This window comes from Notechis scutatus, chromosome 5 (assembly GCF_049901735.1).
Source record: "Notechis scutatus isolate UNSWTSFEM ecotype Mainland chromosome 5, rNotScu1.2, whole genome shotgun sequence".
Lineage (NCBI taxonomy): Eukaryota > Metazoa > Chordata > Lepidosauria > Squamata > Elapidae > Notechis > Notechis scutatus.
This window is the reverse complement of record NC_142013.1, coordinates 31,057,887-31,081,132: the sequence shown is the minus strand read 5'-3', so window position 1 is coordinate 31,081,132 and position 23,246 is coordinate 31,057,887. Positions and strand designations below refer to the sequence as shown.

The window sequence follows — 23,246 nt, the reverse complement described above, 5'->3', positions numbered from 1 at the left end:
AAGATTTAAGAATCATACCAGAGCTACAGTAAAAGCCAATACAAAACAGCAAAATGAAAGTACAATTATATAATAAATCCAACTGCATTAAAATCAGTTTAATAGTTCAATTTCTGGTGCAGTAGCTCCAAGTATGTTGTAGCATATGAATGTAATATGTGTTACCAGGTGCCTGGATGGGGAACAAGTCTTCTGCTGAACCCAGGTGAGACAGTGGCTGTGAGTAGTGGACTCCTCTATATCCAGGGGTTTGTCACAGGGGAGGGTTCCTACCGGTTCTGTCCACCTCTGTAGAACTGGTAGCTCTGAAGGGCAGCAGACAGAACCAGTTTTATGTCTGCTGATGTTTTTGCGCACCTGCCCACCCGGGCTCTTACCTGATCTTTATTTCCTGATTTTTCAACTTCAGCTGCTGAACGAGGCACAGCTGCAGTTAAAAAAAGCAGGAAAAGAGGGCTGTTTCAAAGGCTGCTCTGCACACAGTGCTGATGACGATTTACAGGTGCGTGGCTCGCAGCATGCAGGGAAGCTCGTAAATCCTGAACCGTTAGTTAACCCTGTCGTATCCCACCCCTGGTTGCTCAGGTAGATCCGGTGCATAATCTGGGAGTCCTCCTGGAATCATGACTCCTGCTCAAGGAGTAGGCAGTAGTTGAGGTAAAGAGGACCTTTGCCAAACTGTGGCATGCCAGATAGGCCTCTTCCTGAACCAGGAAACCCATCAGTCACTCATGTCTGGTCATCTCCATATGACCATTGCAATGTGCTTTACATGGGGCTACCCTGAAGAATATTTGAAGCATCAGTTGGTGCAGAATGTGGTTGCAAAGCAATCTTGGTTATCCCAAGAATGACACATGTAACACCTTTGCTGCATGAGCTTCATTGGATGCTGGTTTGTTTCTGGTTCCAGTTCAAGGTGTGAGTTCTTACCTTTAAAGCCAACAGGACATAGGGCCATGTTATCCCATCATATCAGTCATTCCCACTTGGTCAGGCAGGGAAGATGTTACAGACCAGAGGTGGTATTCAGCTAGTTCTGACCAGTTCTGGAGAACCGGTAGCAGAAATTTTGAGTAGTTCGGAGAACCACTAAATACCCCCTCTGGTTGGCCCCACCCCCATCTATTCTCTGTCTCCTGAGTCCAAGCTGATTGGCTGGGTCTTCTTTTGTTGTCCTGCATAGGAGAACGGAGCTGGAAAGCAGGTTAGTGGGGTGTGGAAGGAATGGGATTTTGCAATATCCTTCCCCTAGGAGTGGGGAGGGAATGGAGATTTTACAGTATCCTTCCCCTGCCATGCCCACCAAGCCACGCCCACCAAACCAAGCCACACCCAAGTCACACCACACCCAAGCCATGCCCACCAAACCAAGCCACACCCAAGCCACGCCCACAGAACCAGTAGTAAAAAAAATTGAGTATCACCACTGTTACAGACCTAATCAGCTAAAGAATTTGGCAGATATGAAGAGAGATTTCTCTGCTGTTTCCCCGACCCTGTGGACTATCTCCTCCTGGAGGTAAGGTGGGAACCCTGTCTCCTGGCCTTTCAAAGGAGTTTGAAGACTTGGCTCTGCCAACTCACAGGGGGATCACAGGGGGCAACCTTGGGGATAGTTGGCACCCTAAGGCCGTTTTCCTGCCTTTTCACTTATTTTAATTTTGTTTCTATACCCATCTACTTTTACTGCTGCACTTTTATAGGTGATACCTACATTTAATAAATAAGTAAGTCCTTTTTGTGGAAATATGATTTATACATAAAAAGAGGTGTAGCATAATAATATTCAAACATTTTATTAATAAAAAACAGTGCACTTTTTAAATGCACATTTATTCTGTGCGTTGGAAGAAATTTTTTAAAAAATGAGCAGCTAAATGCGAAACAGAAGTCTTAGATCAGCCAGAGTGAGCTTGGTGAAGGACTCTCCTTTTCCTGACAACACCTTCTGGGCTAATTCTTTTTTCTTGGTTTGCAGCTCTGATATCTTTTCTTCCACAGTTCCTTCACAGACAAACCTAAACCCAAGCACAATATACAATTATGTCAGTTTTTAAAGCATCCTTCCTATAAATTCTGAAGCACCACCAGATTGTTTTCAGCAAAGTGGTAATTCTTCACTGGATCAAGTGACTGAACGAGTTGAACAATCTCAAGTAGAAATTCTTACAAATCTTTAAATACAGTAGTCAAACTGAAATAATGCAATTTTCAGCTCTGTTATTCAGTTCTTGACACAATTTCTCTGACAAGACTTATAGCAACGGTGCAAGACATTTTGTGAAGCACTACCTATGGATCTTAACATCCTTCTGCTGCCCCATCCGGTAAATGCGGTCACAGGCTTGGTCTTCTAGCGCTGGATTCCTGATATTTAAGAGAAAAGTAACAAAGCACTTATGACCAATAGGAAAAAAGTGAAAACATTTCTCACACAAATTAACTTCAGAGCCAAATAGCAAGCAATAGATTTCCCTTTCTACCTTGTTAGATCCACCTTTTCCTTGGAAGAATCAGTAATAGCATCCCTCATTTCCCCCAGTATCTATTCACCTGCCTCTGTTTGTTCTATTGCACACTTAGAATCTTGTTCAACACAATGAATATGCAATATGGAAAGAGTAATGGATAAGAGTAGCCACTCACAGCTCATCACCTGGGGCAGCACTTAAAAGATCATTGAAAATCCAGATGATATAGCAATAGCAATAGCACTTAGACTTATATACTGCTTCAGAGTGCTTTACAGCCTTCTCTAAGCGATTTACAGAGTCAACATATTGCCCCCAACAATTTGGGTCCTCAGTTTACCGACCTTGGAAGGATGGAGGCTGAGTCAGCCTTGAGCAGGTGAGAATCGAATTGCCCAACTGCTGGTAGCCAGCAGTCAGAATTCGCCACCACCATATAGTAGTTAAGGTGCTGGCATAGAAAACTCTAAGCTTTCTTGGGGATGAAAACCACTTGGATGGCTTTAGCCAATCACTCACTCTCAGCCAACCCACCTCACAGGATGTTATAGTAGGGAATATAGTAGTTTTATGTATGTTTGCCATCTTCAGTTGAACACACACACACATATATATATATATATATAAAATAAGGCAGGATGAAAATATAATAATTCAGAAAGTAATTGGCGAATATAGGGAGATGTTAGATTTATTTCATTAACAGCCAACAAGTATAGATATGTTATTTTGAATGGCAAATGACAAAAAGAATTAAGGACATAATTTGGGAACCTAAATTAATAATGCAATTCTTTTAATAAGATTAAAAGACTGTAACTGGGAACAACATATTTTTTTTCTAACATAGAGATAACAAAATTGCTATATCTTACCAGTGCATATCTAGAAGGAAGAGGTGGTTTCCTCCAACCAGATTAAGGCCAACACCTCCAGCCAGAAGTGATATCAATATCACCTATGAGAAGAATAAGAAGGATAGTTGGTTTATTATTTCACAAGTTATTGATATACTATATATTCAAGGTTGATATATACTGCCATCCAGATATACATCATAATTTGACTATGATGACTGGAAGTATTGGGAGTTGTAGTCCAACACATCTGGTGGGCCAGATGGGGAAGATATAAAGCAAAATTCCCACAAAGTTCACTAAGTTACCGGGGGGAGGGATTTTTCTTTGCCTTAATGATGTATAAATCAACACATTAAGGTGTGTATCGAGAAGTTAGAAATAGTTTTTCTGAAGCAGCAGCATTGAAAAATAATTACATTTGAACTCTTTTTTCATACCTTGGTTCCTTTAGGATTATTATTGAATTCTTCAACGATATCCATCCTCTGTTTCGGGTTCACTGAACCATCCACTGTGGCATGTTTCAGGCCAAGCATGTCAAGATGCATTGCCACAGTTTTTAGCATACTTGTCCACTGAGATACAACAACACTACAAAGGTACAAAAGCAAAGCAAATATAACCTTGTTTCTGGTTCAAACCTTATGTTTCAGCAACAAGTTCACCCATCTTCTTCAATATTCACACAATGCTAGACAATCTAGCACAGTGGTCCCCAACCTTTTTTGTACCAGGGACCGGTTTCAGTGTCCCGTTCTGCCTGCCTGCCTGCCTGCCTTAGTTTCTGGTTGTTTGGGAGCAGCTTCGGCTGAGAATAATAACTATTCGCCTTTTTACTCAGCCGAAGCTGTTCCGATTCAACCATTAACGAAGGCAGGCAGGCAGGCAGAACGGAGCACTGGGTTGAACCCGCGCGCACTTGGCGGCAGGCGAGCGAGGCGGGCGGGCGGACGGGGTGGGGGTGGGGAGAAACGGGCGCTTCGGCGACAGGAAAAGCCCCCCCGCTTCTTTGAAGCAGTTTCTTCCTGTGCTGGTGGAGGAGCGAGAGAGCGACTGAGAGAGCTGACCCAGAGAGAAGGACAGGCTTGGTTGCTTCCTCCCTCCCCTTCTTTCATTTGTGTCCTTGATCCCGATCCCAGCAGCATTCACCGAAGGTGAAGAAAGCTGCCATTTTTTTAAAAAAATTCTTTGCGGCCCGGTAGAGAGTGCTCCACGGCCCGGTGCCGGTCCGCGCCCGGTGGTTGGGGACCCTGATCTAGCATAACTGGTGTAACAATACACAGAGAGAGAGAGAGATTTGAGAATTGTGATGGAATGAAGAGTCAATAAGTAGATAATTCCACTCTGGATTAGGGGAGGATATGAGATCATCCGTAAATGCTCCACACAGTGTATGACTTGGTTTCTGGTGGGTTGAGAGTTCAAGAAGTCAAGGGAATAGGCAGCTTGCTCATAGCTGATACTTTCAAAAGGACATTGGGTTCTTTCTTTTCTAATCACTTTCAGAAATTGCTTATTAACTATTTTTTAGCTATTACGAACCTTTGGATCAATAGGTTTTTAACTATACCACTGAGTTTGCTTGGATGTTAGAGAAAGACATTTTAAATACAAGTTTAAGAATGTAAGTTTTTTTTAATAAACAACAAAAGGGTGATTAGAACTTTGATTTTGGAACATTAAAATGGAATGTCCAGATGGATTTGAAATACTGTATTTTTCACATTATAAGACCCCCCCTCCAATAAAAGTGTATAAGACACACAGCGAATGTTGCCGAAGCCCCGCCCATTTCTTCTCTTTAATTTTTTTCTTTTCTATACTTTCCATTATTTATCATTTTTTGTTTTATTTTTGTTATTGTATTTTTTTAATAAAATTACAATTAAAATGTTTATTACATATTAACATTCAAAAACATTTGGAATACCACACATGAATCTCTTCAGGAAAATATCTGTATGTTATTCTACAGCTAGCCTTTGCTTAACAACCACAACTGGGACGGACAACTCTGTTACTAAGTCATGTGCTCATTAGGTGAGACATTACATGACCATGATTTCACTTCCGCTGTGGTCATTAAGTGAGATACCACCTTATTAAAACTTGAGGTTTTATTGATAGCTTTTCCATTGACTTTGTTTGTCGGAATCTATCTATGAAATTGCCCATATGGTTTGGAAAGGGGCAGGTAGGGCCTTCTTGCAAAGCCTTCCAAAGCATTGCAAGAAGGCAGGGACAATTTAGAAAAGGACGAGCATGGCTAGGAGCTGCCTCATGTAGAGTCAGGCTAAACAAGCCTCATCAGCAGAGGGAGAAAAAAAGACAGCAATGTTCAGTTGGGCCCAGCAAAGCTACTAGAAAGGAGGGTAACTGGGGCTCTGTGCTCAGATGGCTTGACACAACAATCCTTACTATAGCTATACTCACCATTTTTGAGAATGATTTTGAATTCTCTTCAGTTCTTCTAACAGATGGGAAATCTAAAAGGATGAGAGTGGAAAGAACACATAACAGTGAGCCTGCCCAACATTAAACCTGTTCAGTTAGAATAAGTTCCACCGCATTTAAAGCTCAAAAGCTTTATTGTTTTAAAGCATTTTTATTTTACTGTTATCTGAAAAGACTTGCTGAGCTTAAATAAATTCATTAGGAAATAAGACAATTTCTCCATTATGTATACTAATTTTAAAAGGTACCAAGAAAGAAATGGGAGGGGAAAGGAAAACAAGCTAAATAAGTAATTAAGTCTTAAAACTGCATAATTGCAATCATCAATTTGAATGCAAGCTGTTCTGGAAAATGGGTTTCTCAGGAGAACTACTCACTTTTCTACCTGTACTTCAGCCAACCTTACATTCTCTATTGTAATTAGAGAGGCCTCTGAAGCCAACCTAGCTATAATAATACATGTATATTTATGTATGTATACAAGCATGCACAAACGCTTTAGCTCCTACTCAGGTGAATACAATGTTCTGCACAATCAGGAGCTGATGAAGACTCCTAACTGCACAAATTCTATTCAAAGAAATTAAAGTAATATTCCTTGGAGATTGGCCATTAAGATGGCGATCAGGAGTCTGAAATGAAGAATTGGTGCTGATGCAGAGGATGGAGTCAAAACTACTGTGATAAGACTCAAATCTCTTCCCATGAAGAAGTTCTTTAACAACATAGGAATGTAGTGAGGGTCTGTCTCCATGTTGATAAATATATATAAATAATCCTTTTACTCTCCTTATTTTAGTTAAAAATGACACTAAATCTGGGATTCTCTTGAAAGGACCGCCGCTGTCTTCCTACCTTGGTGCTCTGCTTGGTCATTTCAAAAAGATCAGCACCAAAAGCTGTACCAAAGAGATTCACCATTGAGAGTGGATCGCTGCTATCAGGTTCAGACAGAGTTAAAGCACTGAGTTGTTCTTCCATTGACAAAGAGATGCCTTCGCTATTCATGTTAGCCTGGTCAACAGCCTGAAAGAAAAAGGATATTGCCAAGGATCTACAATTTTTGAACTCAAACATCAGAAGGGATGAATAATTGTAAGCCTGCCATAGTTACCACTTTCAGCAAAGAAAGATGGCAGCAGCACTGACGAAGCCTCAGCAAGAGGGACAGGATGTGAATAGTGGTGGAGACGGGAGGGCTGCATTTCACCATCTTTCCTGAGGAATCCTGCTGACACACTTTAAACTGCTGTGCTCCTATCAAAGATGTATCAGAGACAAAACTCTCAGGCTAAAAACAGAATTTATTTCAGAAGTGTGCAATCTGATTTCTGAAAGCTATCATTACAATTTGAGGGTGGAAGACCAAACCAGTGGATAGGAAAATTAGGTTTCCTATTCATAAGTTTCCTTCCTAACAAGGTTACAAAAACAGCAACAAAAATGTTGAACAGCCTGATCAGATTCCTTTCAACACCTTTCTACACAGCGTACAGGAGAAATTTAACACCTTACCTATATCAAATGGGTTGTCTCCAGAATAGCCTGTATACGAAGTTTCCTGATGTTTGAGAAAAGACTGCAGTGTTGACCTAAACATCAAGAAAGTATAACAAAGCAACGTGAATACAGGTCTCTTTCCCTGTTTTTATACAAACCCAAGACAAACAAACACAGATTGTTGATCTTCACTATATCCATACATCTAAACATCAATCTTTTGTGGCAATGTGTCACTGAGGTGGTAACTCTGTCATGCAGACAACTGATTTCTCTGTGCTTTTAAACAAATGGAAATACAGAACTCACATCAGAAAGAAAACAGAGCAAGAAATGCTTCTCACAAGAAAGAAGGAACACTGTTAACTGTAGTCTCAAAACAGAGCTAATCACTGAAACTAAGTTTGCAGATACATTTATAAATTTATGCCCTTACAGGCATCACACCTTGATCGTTTGAAAAGTACATCATAAACTGACTGTTCATCTTCAGAGAGTTTCAATCTGTGCACCTGAACACAACGTTGAGGCAGAGATATCTAAAGGGAAGGAAGAACCAGAACAATTTTAAAGACTGTATCAACATGATTAGTACAATTCAGGTACTCAAAATTAATAAGGTAGAATACTGTTTTGTCCTATGAAAAATTCAGACGACACATTTTTCATTCACTCCCAGGCCAAGAACTGTACAGATGCTATGTGAACAAAATACTGGCAATAAGGAAATTTTGCAGAATATTTAACATCTTAAACATAGATTTATCTAAGTAACAAAACAACAGTGTTGTGCAGAAATGATTCAAAAGTCTGTTGCCTTACCAATTTTTTTTCTCAAAATCCTATCAATAGTCAAGTATAATAAAACTTGGAGACCAGGAGCACATAGTACAAAATTTAAAATCTCTGCTTGGCAGAAGCAAACAATGAAAACATCTTGTTTTCAAATATTGCATTTTTTAAATTAAACTTTTACTGCTATGGGGAAGATGTGGTTGATGCTGGGCAAAAATGCTGAGTGAGGAATGGAGAGCATATGTGATTTTGTCCTACTTCTTTTTAGCTACACTGATATACAGAGCTGCTGTTTGTCACCAATATTCAAGTAACATTCTGGGTTTTTTAAATATATGGAATTGTATAAATAGAAAATATTTGAGTTTTAAATGAAATTTATCTAATTAATTAAAAAGCAATATACTCTATTTTCACATTTGGGCAAGAAAAACTATAATTCTGTGATTTATTAAGGAATGAAGAATGGCAAAAATAAATGGAGAGATGTTATTACTAAAGGCTTGCCAGATGAATCAAGCTGATCTTTAGTTCTTCGTAGTAAGAGACTCTTGGTTAAAATCATCAATCTCTCTCCTCCTTTTCTTGTGTTATTATCAACTTGGTTCTTCCACACCTTAAACTCATCAAAAGGAGAACAACGAAGAAACCTGTAGGTAAAAGGCAGTAAGAGAAAGGTAATAGAGACAGGTAAGACATCACTATTGAGGATTAACGGATTCAGGACAAATCACTTTAATTTAAAACTGCTGACAAAATGTAAGCCCAATATGTCAACAAAATACTTGTGTCAGGCTTATATTAAGTTAGCATCTCCTTTACAAATTAGAAAATATGAGCATGTATTACAGAAAGAGGAAGACAATACCGAAAGAAAGAAAGAAGAAAGAAAGAAAGAAAGAAAGAAAGAAAGAAAGAAAGAAAGAAAGAAAGAAAGAAAGAAAGAAAGAAAGAAAGAAAGAAGATGCTTAGTTTACACAGCCTTTGCCTGCTCATTAACGAGATTAACTTACTTAAGCAAAGAGTACATATCCAAGAGGTTGTTCTGAATGGGTGTTCCAGTTACAGCCCATCTGGCAGTAGCTCTCAGTTTATAAGCAGCTATTGAGGCCTGCACTTTCGGGTTTTTGATATTGTGGGCTTCATCCAGTATAATTCGAGCCCAGCATATGCATACAAGAGGACAGGAGGGAAATGATTTATCCTATAGAAATAGATTTCAGCATTAGTTTGCAAAAATGTTAGCACATTTGAATTTAATGTATCTAGCAGTGTACATGAAAGGCTATCTTTTCTCAACATACGTGGTCTAAAATGTACTGCAATACTTTTTTGAACTGAAGACATCAGAATAATAAAAAGTATGAAATTAATTGGATCCACAAACTTGTCTGAAAATTGTAGATCAGGTCAATATGTAAAGAGCTTTTTTAAAAAAGATCAAAAGTATCTTAATCAGAAACATTAAGAAACCATTTAACTCCTTCAATTAATGCCATAAAATTTACTTGTAATATGAACATCATGTTTTAGAGTTCATATTATAATAGACATAAAATTAATTTTTAAATTAATCTTTAAATTAACTTTTACTACTTGCTTTTATAGCATATAATTAAGATTACAATGAGAATTATTTCAGTTCAAATACAGACAAGCCAGAAAAGTCATAAAGATAATCCACTGAATTGTAACAAATGAATCTGTAACCACTCCAGCATAAATCATTTTATATCAAGGTTCGTAGGTCTGTCTGTCTATCTTTAAATATAGTCTTTTATTTCAACAGAGATTCCTTGTTTCTCTTTTAAAATCAGTTTTGCACATTTCAGTCACCTGAAGTAGACAATCTTCAGCAACATCTATTTCTTCTTTTTGTATAGGAATTTCCTTGGCTAGAATACTGTAAGTAGTGATAACAATCTCATATTGAGAAAGGCTGCAAAGACAAAGAGAAATAGTAAAGAACCTGGCACCTCAGACTTATCTTTCTGTTTTTAATTATAATGTTGATGAATAATAAACATGACTGCTTTCAAAGTTTCTAATGAATTGTATGTTTCTGCTCACTCTTTTCTTCCAAACATGAGGGATGGGACCAACAAATCAGCAGACAGCTGCTTCTAGTTCCACCACAAAATTACGTCACACCTCATCTTAAGGAAACTGGGACAGTATTTTTATCAGCTTCACAAAGATGTACCGGAGCACAACTGCTAACAACAAATATAGAACCGTAGATCACAAATATTTTTTATGAAAAATTTAGGGGATTCCAAATCAATTTTCCAAGGAAACTTTGTACTGAATAAATCTATATACTTAGTTATATCCTTGAATAGCTCTGATAAAAGCACTGGCCATAGAGTAAGCTAAGATACTCATCACTAATGATGACTGAAGATGACTGCTGAGCTTAGAGGCCTAAGTCAGACCTGAAATGTCAGTGTGTGCTTTTATTCTTAAATGGCTTTACAGGCATGCTTTTCTTTCAGCATCCAAACATATCAAAGCAATAGCATAGGGCAAAATACATTACATCTTAGAATTCTTGGCACTTACATACTAGCATTCTTAATTCGGTTAGGTCCATGGTACAAGCACACTTTCAGCTTGCCATATTTTACATGTTTTTCCACTTCCTTTTTCCAGTGATGAATCAGAGATGCAGGACAGACAATCAAGGTACCGTGTGAACAGGTATCAATAGAACCTGAAAATGCAAACGTTACTAGGTGAAATGGGATGTAAACAAAGTACCACAGTGCATAGTATGTCTCTTCAGGATTCTTGCCCCTCATGTTTTCCCTCCCTAACATCAACTTTAGATCTTTCTTAATGGTCAGTATTTCATGGCCACAGATCTTGGCTAATCCTGTTTGTGGAGAGGAGAAGGAACTCTTTTCCTTAGTATTTTTTCCCTACAGTTTTAATATTTCACCTAATCTAGTGATCAATCCTGCCAATACCTAACTTACCTGCATAAATAGTTCATGAAGATATTTTAAATAGTTCAGGAAGATATTTTAAATAGTTCATGAAGATATTTTAATCAGAAACAATCCAATTACACTGTATAAATGAATTGACAGATCGTGATTTTTATTTTACCTTGTTTGGACATACAAAGCTCTAATTTCTTCTCTTTTTCTTTTTCTGTGCACTTTTGGGCCAGGATGAGGGCAATCATTGTTAAAGTCTTCCCTAAGCCCATATCATCCGCTGGAAAGAAAAAAACAGAAAACAAAAATACGGATTTATGTACATGGGTACCTTAATTCTGATTCATCTTTGAGTCATTTTCCATATGATCCTGTTTTCCACTAATAATTCTATATTTTTCCATTTTTATGTAAAAATAAAAAAGTTGAATGGATGGATTAAATTTTGTCTATAAAAATGGCTAAAGTGCTGATTGGAGCTGAAACCAAATCCACTTCTGATAATTAAAATTAAAATCCTACTGTAAATTATATTTCCACAAAGAGTATGTGTAAATAGGAAAAGTTTAACCTTTTTAAAAACTGAAAGGCAGAATTCAAGGAGGAACTTGTTGAACTTTACTAAGGCCTAAAAAGGATGGAGTTTAATACTGCTGAAACAGCTTCGGATAAACAGCAGGAAATTTCAAAGAAGAAATAGAGAGAACATAAATTTTCAATATTAAAAAAACTAGTTTTTTTCTGCTCAATTGTTTATTTTCACTGAAGTTCAAAGCCTAATTGTGTCTACTTCTCTGAAAAAGATATTAAATTGGTTGTCAGCTTTCTTCTCATTCTTCTTCAGGCTGGACATGAAGTTACTCACTTTATTTAGGATAGTCTGTGATCTGACATGTACTTTAGGATCTTAGCAATATCTCTTCTGTAGAACATGGGGCTATGTATGACATGAACACCATGAACTCTGGGCTTTCAGGTCTCCCGCCTTTTAACCTATGGGCACAGCGATTTTGCTACACATATATTACCCAGAATTCCTCCACATGGCTTCTGATTCTCCCTCCACAAAAGCCAACTAAGGGCTTGCTTTTGATGCAGCAATAGAGAGATCTGGAAAAAAAAAAAGAATCAACTGCTATTGTAAGATCTAATGTTATTTTGTAATTATACATAAATATAGTAAGTATTGGTAATCTGTGGTACTGAAGGTCTCTCTTAAATCCCACAATGAACTAGTCCGGGTGTCAGCAACCTGCAGCTCCTCTTTGGGCCCTCTGATGCAGATCCCTGTTCCATCACTGGCTTCCCCTGCCCCTCTCCCTCCCTTGCCTGGCCTGAGAAGATAAGGGTGATGGCAGGTATGGAGAAGCGGCTGGGGCCGATTCTCTGGCGCCTCACTCTTGCTGGAGCTTCTTCCAGCCCTTGTTGATGCTGGGTGTGCCTTGGTCACTTGAGAAGATGTGCAACCTGCACTCCGCCCCGAGACACTACCCCGGCCACAACCAACGCCATCCTCGCTAACACGAGAGCTGGCGGGGTGGGAATGGGATCTAGGAGGATAGGATGATGGAAAGGGGGAATAGACCCGCAGTACCCAGCCGCGGCTTTAAGAAGCTCAGGGCAGCAGGAAAAGGGGGCCGGCCCTACCAACCTCGCATGTCCACCCTTGGGATCAGGCTCAGAGAAAGCCAGAGCGCCTTCGCCAAAGATGCTCGCCCGTCAGCCAGTTTCCCCCTCTCTATGTCTCTCCCTCTGTATGTGTGTTTCTCTCTCACGCTCTGTCTCTGCATCTCTTCTCTCTCAGAAAGCCAAGGCTGGGCCAAGCCAGCAAGCTCTCTTTGGGGTTCTTGGTTACTCCTTTTATTTCTTCTTTTTGGAAATCCAGGCTGGTGAAGAACTATTGCCAGCCACGGCAGAGGCTTCCCTTCGGATGACCCCTCTCCTCCTCCTCTTGCGACCCCCTGGCTGGCTTGCTTGAGGAGGGTCTCCCCACGCATGCGACAGCAAGACGACATGGCAAGGCGATGGCCAGAGCCTTAGTACAGGAGAGAAGCTGTGTCCTGTTAAGACTCTCAAGTGAGCGGCCAACTGTCCCGTGTGCGCCTTTCCTGCGCTTTGGTGCTCGCTTGAGGAGGGTCTTCCCATGCATGCACACCTTCCTGGCCCCGCCACATCTGGCCAGGGGGATGTAAGACAAGGAGGGGGAGGAGGGTCACCCGAAGGGAAGCTTCTGCCACAGCTGGTGATTGTTCCTCGGCCAGCCCGGATTTCCAAAAAGAAGAAATAAAAGGAATAGCCAAGAGCCCAAAGAGAGCTTGCTGGCTTGACCCAGCAGCGGCTTTCCGAGAGAGAGAGAGAGAGAGAGAGAGAGACAGACAGACAGACAGACAGACAGACAGACAGAGACAGAGAGACAGAGAGGGGTGGAAAGAGAGAGAGACATAGACACACACACAGAGTGATACACAGAGAGAGGGGGAGAGACGTAGAGAGAGAGATATAGAGGGAGAGAGACAGAGAAATGGGGGAAGAGATAGAGAGAGGGGGGAAGAGGGTAAGATAGGGAGAGAGACAGAGAGAGAGAGACAGAGAGATTGAGGGCGGGGAGAAAGAGACATAGAGAGAGCGAGAGAGAAGGGTTTTGTGGCTGGGTAGGCATTGCTAAGGGGTCATGTGACTGTGTGAGAGTGACATTGAATTGGCCACCGCCCACCCAGGTTTTGTGGATGCCAGTGTTTTGTTTTGTTTTCTGTGGGAAACGGGTCCAAATGGCTCTTTGAGTATTTAAGGTTGCGGACCCCTGGTCTAGTCAACACAATTTATTTTTCCTTGCTACTGACAGACTACATTAAATCAAAAAAGTAGCTTCTCCTAAAAAATTACTAATATGATTAATATTAATATATTAATTTTCTCTCAATTATATAATGGTCTCAAGAGTTCACCTCTCTATCTCAAATATTCCAAAATAAAGAAATATTCTATTATGAACCCAACTTATAGGATTATTTTTATTAAACTGATTTTGGGTGACAAACAATACATCACAAACAATACACAAAAAAATCCCATGAATATTTAGGAGGCTGGACTGCATTTATCAGTTTATATTGTTAAGAATTTTAATTGTCCATTACATTTATATATAATTACATGTATTAATAATGTTAAGTTAAAGGTGTATAATACATGTAGTCCTAGGTTAACAACAATTGGGACTGGCAACTTATTGTGCTTATGATTTTACTTCAGTTTTCCTTTACTTTACAGACCTAAAAAGTTCATAAATGTAACGACCAGTAGTTATGTTACTTTTTCATCACTACCATAATTATGAAGGGTCACCAAACAAGTAATTGCTAAATGTAGACTACCTGTATGTATACTTCTTGTTTTTTTGTTTTTCCATAATACAAATATATATTATATGAATGATGATTGTTCAATATAGCCAAGTATTTGCATTGGATTAATGACAGAAATCATGCAGACAGATGTAGTTTGAAAATTAAGTTTATAAAATAAATGTGCCATTTTTTATGTTTAATTTGGATCATACATCTCTACAATTTTCTAAAATTCATAGATATTTAATGCTGCTGTTGCAACCCTAATAATTTTATGAGACCTCATTCTTTAACATTAGATGCCTACACAATTTTTAAACACTCTTATCGGAAATGAAAACAAAGCTTTAGTAGGCTTTATTGAAACCAGAATATTGTAAGCAAACTATTTAAATTCCATTGTCTCCTCCCTTGTGCAAAAATTCATTTTGAATTTTAGGGCACTTTATGAATAGTCTTTAAGTGGAACTGGTGACACATTGATTGAAAACATTGCAGGAAGTTTTCATTTTGTTTTCACTTACTTTCAATCCATGGGGATCTTCACTGATAGATGTCTCTGTGGGACAACTTTCAAGAGATTTGTGGAGCTGATTAATTGCATCACTTGTAGCATTTTGTACTGCCAGAAGTTTATCATTAGTCATTGGGCCTCCATAAAGCATCTTCCTTTTGAAATCATCTAGAAGTCAATTTCAGAAGTTATACAATTAGCAACCTTAAACTTGTTGTGCCATAGTGATTATTATAGGACCAGCCATCAAATAAATCAAGACAAGGTCTTCATGAAAATGTTATTTCATGAAAACTGATGAACAAAAACATATATTGCATTTATGCTTTTTCTTGTCTTTCCATTTGTAAACTTGAGAGTTAATTAAATAATGAGTTTTGATTTACTTCCATTATTAAACATATATTCCATATCCATTTCTGATATCAGTATGGTTATCCCTTTCCCCACATATTTTTAAAAGTATTATGGCAGAACTGATTGGGTCCCCAAGGAAGAAGAACAGAACTAGGCACAGGATTCTTCTTGAAAATCTGTGGCTCTTTCCCCGTGACAGCACCTGGCTCCATTAGGTTGACTTTGGTGAACAGATCAGGCTGTATCTTCTTATGCCTCACATCTGCTGTACTGCAGAAATTGTCTGAAACATGAAGAAAATAATTGTGACTGTCTTTTCCGGATAGGCTAATTTCAGAATGCAAATAGAAAAGAGTGTCCTACTAGTCACATATCAGCTATGATTTTATTCTGTAACATGGATCCAGGTGTTGTATTAGTGATGGGCACAACTCAGAAATGTTTCTATCTAAATAGATAGTTCAAGATAATTTAACAGCAAACACCTCACCAATATTACCCTGCCTGCTTTCCCAGGATTTATCTCTGGAGCCAACTATTGTGGAAATACAGTAGGTGAAACTTAAGAGAAATTGCATTATGCTACCATTCTGTTATTGAAAAGGCTTACCTTCCTTTGTACATTCTTCTGCTTCCAGATTCAAAGAGCTAAGGGCAGCTTCTAGTTCCTGCACTTGCTTTAATAATCGTTTACCTTTATCTGGGAGAGCTTGCACATTCACTGTTTTCAAAGTCCTCTATAGACAAATTTAAAAAACAAAACAAAGGGGAAAAAGAGAAGCTACTGATTACTTACCAATAGGCTAAGTCATTTAACTCACTTTTATTTTCTCCATAGGTGAAATATTTAAGAACTATATCATAAATGAAATGTGTTTATCAGAAAAAGGTTAATAATCCCAAACTCTTACTCATGTCTATGTTTCCCTTCCTTTCTAACCCTAAAAACTACCAGTATTTTCTGTGCAATCCACTGCTTGGTGGAAAAGAAAGCTTCTGAATGAAAGAAAAAAGGATAAAGCAATCACACACTTTGGGTTCCGGCCCCATGTATTACTTGTTTCAGCTCTACTTACAAATCTAGCCTTCAGCAAATTATTCCTAAGGCAATGCAACTATTAAAACTTATGCCTTCATTCTCAAGTGGACCATCAAAGACCTTTAAAGTGACTGCTGGTAATTTGTAATTAAATAACCGTTAAACAGCTATAATAGCCCAATCTGCCCTAGCAATTTAGTACAGAGTAAGAAACTAATATTTTAATACAGAAAATATTTTGGCTCACTGAAAAATTAATACTTAGATGCAAGATGAATGCAAGAAGATTAATACTTAGATGCAAGACCTGCTTCTGATTCAGCTGAGCTGAAAGTTGGCTGTGAAGAGTTTTGTTATCCATGCTGTTAGCCATCTGCAAAGAAGCTACTTCAGACAATACGGAAGGCGATTTTTTCTGAATGCAATCCTTTCCTTGCTGGGAATCAGTTGCCTGCCCATTGAATGACACAAGTGTTTCTTGTTTATCACTGTCCAAATGTTTCTCTGTATACTTTTGCTCTTCTGGAGTTTTCCCTGTCTGAAATAGTATTGGTGTTTTTGCTATACTGTCTCTAGCATGTTCTACTGAGAAGCTTCTTGGTTCTTGAAGAGTCACAAACTCTTTGGGTATCTGTGTTTTTCCTTCTGTTTTCCAGTTGTTACTTTTTTTCATTGTAACTATTTTGCTTGTACAGGTTTCTGATTCATCTTTTCCAAGTTTTTCTCCATTAATAGGTTTTATGCTTGATGTGTTGCAACTGAAGCTTGACAATGATAGTTTTGGATTTTCATTTTTCTGCAAATCATGTCCAGCAAATCTCAAAGATGAATCCTCTTGCATGTGGTTAGAAGAAATCTCAAATCTTTTGCTAGAATTACTTTTTTGTCTGTCTAACATTTTTTTGCTTTCAGTCTGAGGCTCACTTGATTTTATTTGAGTTTTTGTTTCTTCTCTGGATAAAGATTCATGTTTGCCTTCAAAAACTTTTTTTATGTGCATGGCTGATGAAAATTTTTTCTTGATAGACAAAGTCTTTAAATTGGGCAGTTGTTCTCCATCAGATGTCTGCACATCTCTTTTCTGATTTTCTTTTTCTCCTGAATTTCTATCTCCATCTTCATTAATTTGTTTGTAAGAAAATTGCTTGTGATTCCCACTGGAAACTTTAAATGGATTTCTTTCATTTGTATGATCATGCAGCAATTCCGAAGGAAGCTGAGACTGTGGATTAGCTGGCAGTTCACTGGTATTTGAATCCTTTAAAACAGCCACATGAAATTTTAGTATACATTTAAATTAGAGTATCTGCTGTAGTTTTTTTAACATGCAAATTGAGAAATACCTTAATTTTTATATTATCTTGCAAAATCTCTAACTATAATAAGAAATAGCAATTATTGATAATTTATAAGTTATGCAACTACTAATTATATAATGATTTTTCCACATTATGTTGTTCTACATTATTATCCTAATTCAGATTATTATAACCAACCCAACATTCTCTCTTTTTCTTTTTTTCTTTTCACTATACCTTGGGCTCTTGGGCTCAATTCCAAAGCAATACGAAATCTCCAGTTATAAATACCACCTTGGTGAATATTTAGGTGATCTTTTATTAATGTTGTCTTCAGTTTTCACTAATATCCACTAAATATCTTTAACAAAAATATTCTTTCCTGAAAAGCAAATTTTACTTTGCTTTTTTTCTAGAATTTCCCATAGTTAATCTGGAATAGTAGTTTATATCATGATGAATAGAAGAAGATAAAGAAATAGTAATAAATCAAGGTACAAGAGTTTAAGATATCTAATTATTATAAATAGGCATGGTATACCTGCCAGGGGACATGTCCACACATTTTCTTCCCTTCAGTTTTACCTTTACTGCATCGATAAAACAATCTAGTTTAGAGAACAAAACATGGATCATCACACTGGGCATAAATGCTGAATATTACCATAATTAATTGATGCTATTTTGTCAAAGCATCTAATGTCCCCCTGAAAATATACCTGTAGAGGTCTGTTTTTGTTTGCCTAATCAAAACTTGCAGCTCCACTATATAGTCCTCATGCACCAAGCAATGAGAAGGAGAAAGACTGTAGAAAGAAAAGGCAATTATTTACATAAATATTTGTCACAAAAAAATAAATGTCTATGCTACTTCAGTAGTATCAAAGATGGTAAAAAATATTTAAACCTGACTACCTTCTCAATATTGTAAGGTGGATACAAGAATTAATGGCCTTCTTCTATCCTGCCTTTGGGACAAGCACGTGTTAATTCAGCTATAATAAAATGTTTTATAAAAAGGGCCCGAAAAGCAAGATGTAAAATGAACAGCACAAAAATCTGAGCCTTTAAACCTCTGCAGAAGCAGGCAACTAACATTTCAACTTCAAAGAATATATTGTATAATTATGGCATAAATGTATTTTCCAATGATACCTCATTGTCACTCAAGTTAAAATTATAAACTAAACATAAAACTGTATTTCAGTTATGATTGGATATACCATGCTACATATTTAGAAATATTTTTCTATGTTAAAGTGGCACAGATATTACTTTCTGATAAACAACTGCTGAACAGTAGGTAAGCAACTGATAATTCTCCAAGTTTGTATTTTTAAAACTCAACTTACTCAGTGGGGAGCACAAAGCCACATGGCTCCTGATTTTGGACTCCACACATATAAAAGCTTTTGCCTTTATTTGGGCCATCTCGGTTTCCAGTCTTCAAAAAACAGGGAAACCCTGAATGGGAAGGAAATGAAAATATGAAGTTCAATCAGAGACAGAAAAGTACCAAGCCAACTAATTTTTTTTAAAAAAAATCTCACTTCAAGTATTCAGAAGGCTCACATATCAATTTTATATTTGTTCTTAGAAAATGCTGCTTAGATTACCAAGTCCACCCTGTTGAAAGCAGGAATCCAAACTGTAACTTTTCCCTCCAAATGTTTATCCAGACACATTGAACATATCCAATGAAAGGTAGCATAAATCACAGTAGTTAAACTGATTCTACAATCAAACTGTTTTTAACAACTTTAATATCCTCTGATTTAACAGACACCAAGGCTAGTAGTATAACACCCTTTAGAAACTTATTGCCATGAATAGCCCTCTCCCCAGGATTTCCAATTTTACTCATCTCCTCATTGATTTTATTTGATTTGTCAATCGCTTACAAAATAATAAGAATGCAGGAAATAGGTACGAATAAATGGCGACAATAGGACAGGGACGGGAGGCACAATGGTGCACTTATGCACGCCCTTATTTATCATCTAGTGAAGAGAGTTAGGCAGACAGAAATAATAAACAGACAAGGGCTACCATGCCTAGTGCTTATACAAAAAGATTTATCTGTGCCATATGATGAATATAACTTTGAGGATTCCTGGGGCCCTGATTTTTGCTTTATAGGTAACAAAAGGCACCCTCGATTTCTGAGCTGAATTCTGTCCTATTGTCAGCTACTGGATTTTTCCCATTCAACCGAAAAGAATGAACTTTTTTTTTGGTAAATTTTATTTGAGTTTTCACAAAGAGAAAAAAAATACAAATAAAACATCTTTTTTGAAAGTAGCGTAATCCCGGGTTACATTTCTTTGTACAGACACAAATTCAGGTTCATGCTCATTTTTATATTCTATTCCATATCTTATTACTATTTTACATTTTCTGCATAGCTTCTCCCCTCTTTTATTTTTCTCAATTTTATTTTAATTATCTCATCTCAATTCAAATCATTGTATTTATATTTTTTCTCTGTCCTGTTTCAATTACCTATTATCTTTTTTCATTAAACAAAATTTCTCCTGTAGTTACTGATTGGAGTATGACGCCTTTATATCTTTTCCCTAAAGTTGTAACATTCAATATAATACATAACTTCCATTCAGATTCTGCTTGGTACATTCTTAAAGTACACACTGTATTCTTAAAAAAAGAAAAAAATATAAATGTATATAATTAAAACAACATTCCATTCATTAATATTAATATTCATTAAAGTCTTAACATCTTTAACATTACTTTTCAATTAAATATCATACTTCTATGGGAACAATTATAAGCTTTCCATAGTTAATTCCCCCCCTCTTCACTTATATTTTATAAAACATTAACTAATTAAAATGTTCCCGTTCCTTCCTAATTCAATTTTCTCATTTATTTTATTGCACTTATTTTATTCACAAACATTTCACTAAATTACACTAACTATTTTATCCCTCATTTTAATCATACGTTGTTTCCAATTTTCTAAAGTTATTTCTATCACTAATATAACAATACAATCTTATGTACCTTTACAGAATCCCCTTTTCAGTTAGATTTTCACCCATTATCTCTAAATAGGTCCTGTTTCTCTATATCTTGCTCCGGTCCTTTGTAACTTCTTTTCCTTTCCTTCTTCCCTCTCTTCTTCTCTCTCCCTTTTTACCCCCCTTGTCTCTCTACCTCTATTTCTCTCTTCTGTATTCCCCTTTTCTGTTGCTTTCCAGTATTATACTTATTTTTCGAATTATTTTTCTTTTCTTTGGTTGTTTTTTTAAGTCTTAAATTCTCCATTCTCTTTCCCCCCGTTCCTTTTTCTTCCCCACATAAAATTGCTTGTTGATTAAAGATGGCTTCTTCTTTGTCCCAGTCTTCTTGTTTTGCAGTCGTTTCTTGTTTCTCATAGTTCCAAATCTCCATTTCTAAGAATTGAAAATGAAGCCAAAAGAACCCTTCCCTTCTTGTGCATCTTCTTTATACTTTTTAAGTTCCATTTTCAATTCATCCAGAAGTGGTGCCATTGTATAAATTTTTAAACAACCACCCGATTGATTTTAGTCATTCAAATATAACCACCAAGAATCCAAAGATCACCAAATAATCCAAATACACGCAAGCTGTTTCTTTTTTGCTCTTTTTTTTCACTTTCTCTTCCTGGGGTTACTATTTAGTTGCAAAGTTTCAGTTAAAATGTATCTTTTAGAAGTCTTGTTGAAGTTTTACTGTAGATTCTTTTTAATTCCAGGCAGTCTCCTCCCTCTTCCAGATCCTGCCCTTATTCTTTTTCTCTCCCTTCCTGCTTATGAAAAAGAAAAATTTTAATGTCCAGAAATCTTTATTATCTCTTTGGCATTTTGTTTTATTTTCAGCTTAATTGCCTATTGATGTCAAAGCGGATTTTTCCGATTTCTTATTTAAGTCTCTTAGTCGTCAGTATAGGGAAGGAGAGAGAAGGGGAAAAAAGCCAAACCTTTCCCTTTTCCCTTTCCTTCGCTGCTTCAGAATCTTCTTTGGAAGCGATGTTATTTTTTGTAAGTTTAAATTCCAGGATACCTTAGTTGTTGCTTTTACAATTTAACCCGGTTAGCCAAAACTTTCACTTCTTATCTTCCTCCTGCACATTCTTTTCTGGTCAAGTTCTTCTTTGTGGTGGCCATTTCTGACCACCGCTGCAACCGCCTTTGGAAAAGGGAGTAATGGCCAGCTGAGGAGGAGAGATGTGGCTCTCCTCAACCCTGCTGGCAGTCTCCACCCTCTTCACCACCTCTACGGGGTGGCTTAGCCCCGAAACCAGCCGGCTCGGGGCGCTCCAGCAGCGAGCCCAGACAGAATGAACTTCTGATCACTGGATATTTCAAAAGGAATTCTTTATTGAAATGAGATGATTCCAGCAGGATTCAAAGCAAAGTCTAAAGGCTTCCAGGCATGCAGTGGTAGATAAGGGAAGTTAGAACCCTTCCCCTATCTTGATGTGTATTTTGTCAAACAAAGACCCAACGTGTTAATTCCCCCTTCCCTTCTTTGGGACCGATCTTTTGAAGAGTTTCTCAGGACTTAATCTTCCAGAGGTGGAATTTTTATGGTCCCTTTTGCCCTTGCTGTCTCTTCAAGAGGTGATAGGTTTCTGGACATCTGGCCCTCAACCTTCAGTTGTATATCATGTGTAGGTTATACAAATTCAATATTTGATTTAATATATTCAGGTTACATCAAAAAGGATTACTTATACCGACTTCCCTCCCCTTTCTTCTTCCATTGAATAATGGCAGATACACGGATCTGACACCTATATGAAATCTTTCCACTACCATTATTTCAATCCCTCTTTAACAAGCAAGAATTTCCTTGATCAATATCAAGATTTGATTTCATAGAATGAAGCTTGTTTGTATTACAGTAGTGCCCTAAAGCAGGGAAAAAAAAAGATTTTCTGCTTATGGTGCTACATGTGACTAGGAAAGGCTTTTACTTTCTGTAAATGGGGCGGGGGAGGGGAGCCGTTTAATACTTCACACCAGGAAGCAAATGTTTTAAACTTTCTCTAAGAACCAAAACATTTTTTAACTTGCATATATTTACGTTATGTATTAATCTACCTGCCTTTTTTTTCTGGCGCTGCATAAGTATTATTATGAAAAAAAACTGACGGGGGGGAATAGCCCGATCACTTCCGAATTTTACAAGCCATTCTCGATCAAGGTTTCCTGCTCATAACCCCGTCGTCCACCCTCCTACGGCCTCACCGTGAGCAGAGCACAACACTTTCTCCATGGCTCAATCTCTAAAGCTAGGGATTCCCTTCACGGCAATCAAATCCTAACCGGAGAAAAGGGAAGGTCGCTTTGGCTTTCCCGGGAATCGCCAGCCCCGCTCGGCTTCAAAGCTGCCAATCCCCCTTTTCCCCTTCTCCTGGCGGAACCAATCGCAATTCCTCTCCCGCCCACGAAAAGCCGAGTTTTAGTCTCAGAGCAGCGACTGAGGAGTTTTTGCCCAATCGCAGAGGAGATAGAAACGCCTCCGAGAGACGAGAGAAGCGCAATTGGTCAGAGAGGCAGCCAATATTTTCATACTTCGCTACATTACGCGTTAGCGCAAAAAAGCAAGCTCAGTCGAGTTAGCCTTAGAACAGTTGGGTAAAAAGGGTAGCGCCCCCTTGGCAATTCAATAGAACA

General features: G+C 37.8%; 1 protein-coding gene across 1 annotated transcript; it reads right to left on the bottom strand.

Moving 5' to 3' along the window:
- Window positions 1–1,783: 1,783 nt before the first annotated feature.
- TTF2 (transcription termination factor 2) lies at window positions 1,784–22,991 on the bottom strand. The gene is made up of 23 exons (XM_026681767.2): window positions 22,818–22,991; window positions 18,933–19,044; window positions 18,300–18,386; window positions 18,122–18,188; window positions 16,590–17,540; window positions 15,854–15,980; window positions 15,446–15,526; window positions 14,897–15,054; window positions 12,054–12,135; window positions 11,195–11,305; window positions 10,646–10,796; window positions 9,920–10,022; window positions 9,097–9,287; window positions 8,580–8,733; window positions 7,736–7,827; window positions 7,304–7,380; window positions 6,903–7,045; window positions 6,644–6,814; window positions 5,768–5,820; window positions 3,772–3,925; window positions 3,350–3,432; window positions 2,296–2,370; window positions 1,784–2,021 (listed from the first exon to the last, which is right to left on the bottom strand). Exons 1-23 carry the CDS (start codon window positions 22,843–22,845, stop codon window positions 1,877–1,879), a joined length of 3,396 nt encoding a protein of 1,131 aa, XP_026537552.2. The 5' UTR covers window positions 22,846–22,991; the 3' UTR covers window positions 1,784–1,876.
- Window positions 22,992–23,246: the final 255 nt, after the last annotated feature.